The 2,907-nt window shown below is 63.1% G+C and overlaps 1 protein-coding gene across 1 annotated transcript in view; it reads left to right on the top strand.

The window, feature by feature from the left end:
- Window positions 1-2,071: 2,071 nt before the first annotated feature.
- CHLNCDRAFT_56488 (hypothetical protein) overlaps window positions 2,072-2,907 on the top strand; it is a gene marked incomplete at its 5' end in the record, with an annotated part of 7,955 nt that continues 7,119 nt past the window's right edge. The window contains 2 exons of the mRNA XM_005852024.1: window positions 2,072-2,157; window positions 2,495-2,892. Coding sequence (XP_005852086.1) covers window positions 2,072-2,157; window positions 2,495-2,892 — 484 coding nt within the window. The remainder of the gene's footprint in view (window positions 2,158-2,494; window positions 2,893-2,907) is intronic.

Below are 2,907 nucleotides of genomic sequence, written 5' to 3'. Positions count from 1 at the left end.
TTGCCCCCCCCCCCCCCCCTCCCCCCCCCCGTGCTCGCTTTCTGTTGCTGCCATGCTGGGCCTCATCCGCCGGCGGGATGTGCTGCGGTCACCCATTGTGGCCACTAGTGCCACCCGCACCCACTCACCACCCTCCTGTCCGCCCGCACCCACGCCAGCGCGGCCGACCGCAAGTGCGCCAAGCTGACTGAGGGCGCGTCCTGCAAGAACGACGACGCGTGCCAAAGCGGATATTGGTGCGCGCCACCGGCGGGCACGGCTGCGTCCCAGGCTTGCTGCATGCCACGCGTACGCACCCCCGCACCTCGCAATTCTCCCAGCTCGCCAATTCCAACCCAACACAACCCTCCCCTGCAGCGCCGTCGACTGGTACATGTGCACCTCCCGGCCCCAGCTGGGTGGCCCCGGGAGTTCCTGCTACGACGGCAGCGAGTGCAAAAGCGGCAGTTGGTGCGCCCGCCCGCCGCTGCCCTACTTGCTGCCGTGGCCGGCAGCTTGCTTGCACCCCGCCCGAGTCCGCCCATACTCAGCTCGCCCGCCCGCCGGCAGCGCCGCCACGCACACACTAATCGCCAGCCACCCTGGCTCAGCCCTCACGCCGCACCTCACAATGCCCCTCGTGCAGCGACGACTTAGCATACGAGTGCAATTAGGCTGGGCCTGGGGCACAAACTATACCGTACTGACACGGCAAGTTCGCAGACTGGCCACAATTCGGGGTTTCAAGAGCTCTTGGAGCGTCGTGGATGCCGGGGAGGCATGTTTGAGGCCATTCAGGGGACTAACTTCAGGGGACTAACTTCAGGGGACTAATTTCACCTTTGACAGTTGCGCCAGCGCCGGCGCCAGCCGCCGCTGGCATTGCCCGATCCAATTGGCCCAATGCATTAATGCTCTCCACCCACACAGTGCCCTTCACACACTCATTGCATCGAGCAGCGCCGCACAGCGCTGCACATGGGGTTGTCGCAGTTATCCCATTGCCATTTCGCGGCGCCTGGCGGACGCAGGACGCAGCACCGCCCAGCGGCGCGCGCAGACTTCCCTTCAGCGTTTCCTGACCCTGCATGCAGCCATGCTGCTGCGTTTCCCCTCATAAGCCTTTCCTGACCTGATCTACACATGTGCACAGTTGCGCCAGCGCCGGCGCCAGCCGCCGCTGGCATTGCCCGATCCAATTGGCCCAATGCATTAATGCTCTCCACCCACACAGTGCCCTTCACACACTCATTGCATCGAGCAGCGCCGCACAGCGCTGCACATGGGGTTGTCGCAGTTATCCCATTGCCATTTCGCGGCGCCTGGCGGACGCAGGACGCAGCACCGCCCAGCGGCGCGCGCAGACTTCCCTTCAGCGTTTCCTGACCCTGCATGCAGCCATGCTGCTGCGTTTCCCCTCATAAGCCTTTCCTGACCTGATCTACACATGTGCACAGTTGCGCCAGCGCCGGCGCCAGCCGCCGCTGGCATTGCCCGATCCAATTGGCCCAATGCATTAATGCTCTCCACCCACACAGTGCCCTTCACACACTCATTGCATCGAGCAGCGCCGCACAGCGCTGCACATGGGGTTGTCGCAGTTATCCCATTGCCATTTCGCGGCGCCTGGCGGACGCAGGACGCAGCACCGCCCAGCGGCGCGCGCAGACTTCCCTTCAGCGTTTCCTGACCCTGCATGCAGCCATGCTGCTGCGTTTCCCCTCATAAGCCTTTCCTGACCTGATCTACACATGTGCACAGGCAACCTATAAATTTACGCCATGCTAACAGAAAAGCACCCCGCCAGGGAGCACAGCAGACGGGCGCCGCAGGACACTACTCCCAGCAGGGCAGACGTTCCACGGTTTTGCTATCGACATTCCGGCACACCCCACCAATCTATAGCTCAAGGGTGTTAGATCGGCAGCAGATCAAGCCGAATTTGAGAGGCAGCGAGCAATCAGGGGGGAGTGGGCAACTCGAATTGAGCGCGCGGGCCTATGGCAATCGCACGCGTGCGAGGGAGGCAGGGATAGCGATCCCTCGCGCGATGGCGAGATGAAACGTGGGCCGCCAGCATGCCGCCGCCAGCATGCCCAGCAGTCGCGCGGCGCGCTCCGTGGGAGGCCGCAAATTGGAAGGCCGGCTGGGTGAGTGCGTGGATTCGGGTGAGTTCAGGTGTGCACTCGACGTTGCTCACCTACTCCCAGTTGCACAGCGCTTTGCGGTGGTGGAGGCCGGCCGACCATTCTGCTGCACGTCCCGCCGGATCCGGACCTGTGCCCCAAGCGCAACGCTTTCTGCCTCGGAAACTTGGTACACGGTTGCCGTGGAATGCCGGCTGGAGAAGATGCAGATGATGTGACAGCCCATGCCATGGCATGTGTTGCCCGCTGATGTGGCACCTCCCCCGATTCGTCTGGCTCATCAGGCACGCTCTCTCCCGCGATCCCTCCCTTTCCTTCGCCTTTCAGAGTCTCTAAGGCTTCTATTTCTCCCCTCCCGCACCCCGCAGCTGCCGCAAATTTAAAATTATGAACCAACCTGTCATCCTTTATGCCTTAGAACGGCGCCAAAGCGGCGCCAAGAATGTGTTTCTCACTAAGTCAGATGTAGAGGGCATCATCCGGATCAAGCAGGGCGACCAGCAGGCGCCCTCAGGCCGGCGGCGGCGGGGTGCGGGAGGGGGGGCGGCAGTGCAGGGCGGCGCCAAGAACTACAGCAAGAAGGTGCTGCAGTTCTTCCAGGTGCTGAAGGGCGCTGGCGGTCAGGACATCCTGTGCCGCTGCGTCAAGCGCAGCGGAGAGTGGCGGTGGTGCCCCGTGGTGCCGCTCGAGGAGCTGCCCCGAGTGATCAAGGAGCACCACGAGCGGGCGACTGGCTTCAGCGGGTGTGGAGAAGCTGTACACACATGTGAGTGATACAAGG

Source organism: Chlorella variabilis (assembly GCF_000147415.1).
Source record: "Chlorella variabilis unplaced genomic scaffold CHLNCscaffold_1, whole genome shotgun sequence".
Taxonomy (NCBI): Eukaryota; Viridiplantae; Chlorophyta; class Trebouxiophyceae; order Chlorellales; family Chlorellaceae; genus Chlorella; species Chlorella variabilis.
This window is presented reverse-complemented; position numbering and strand designations above follow the sequence as displayed.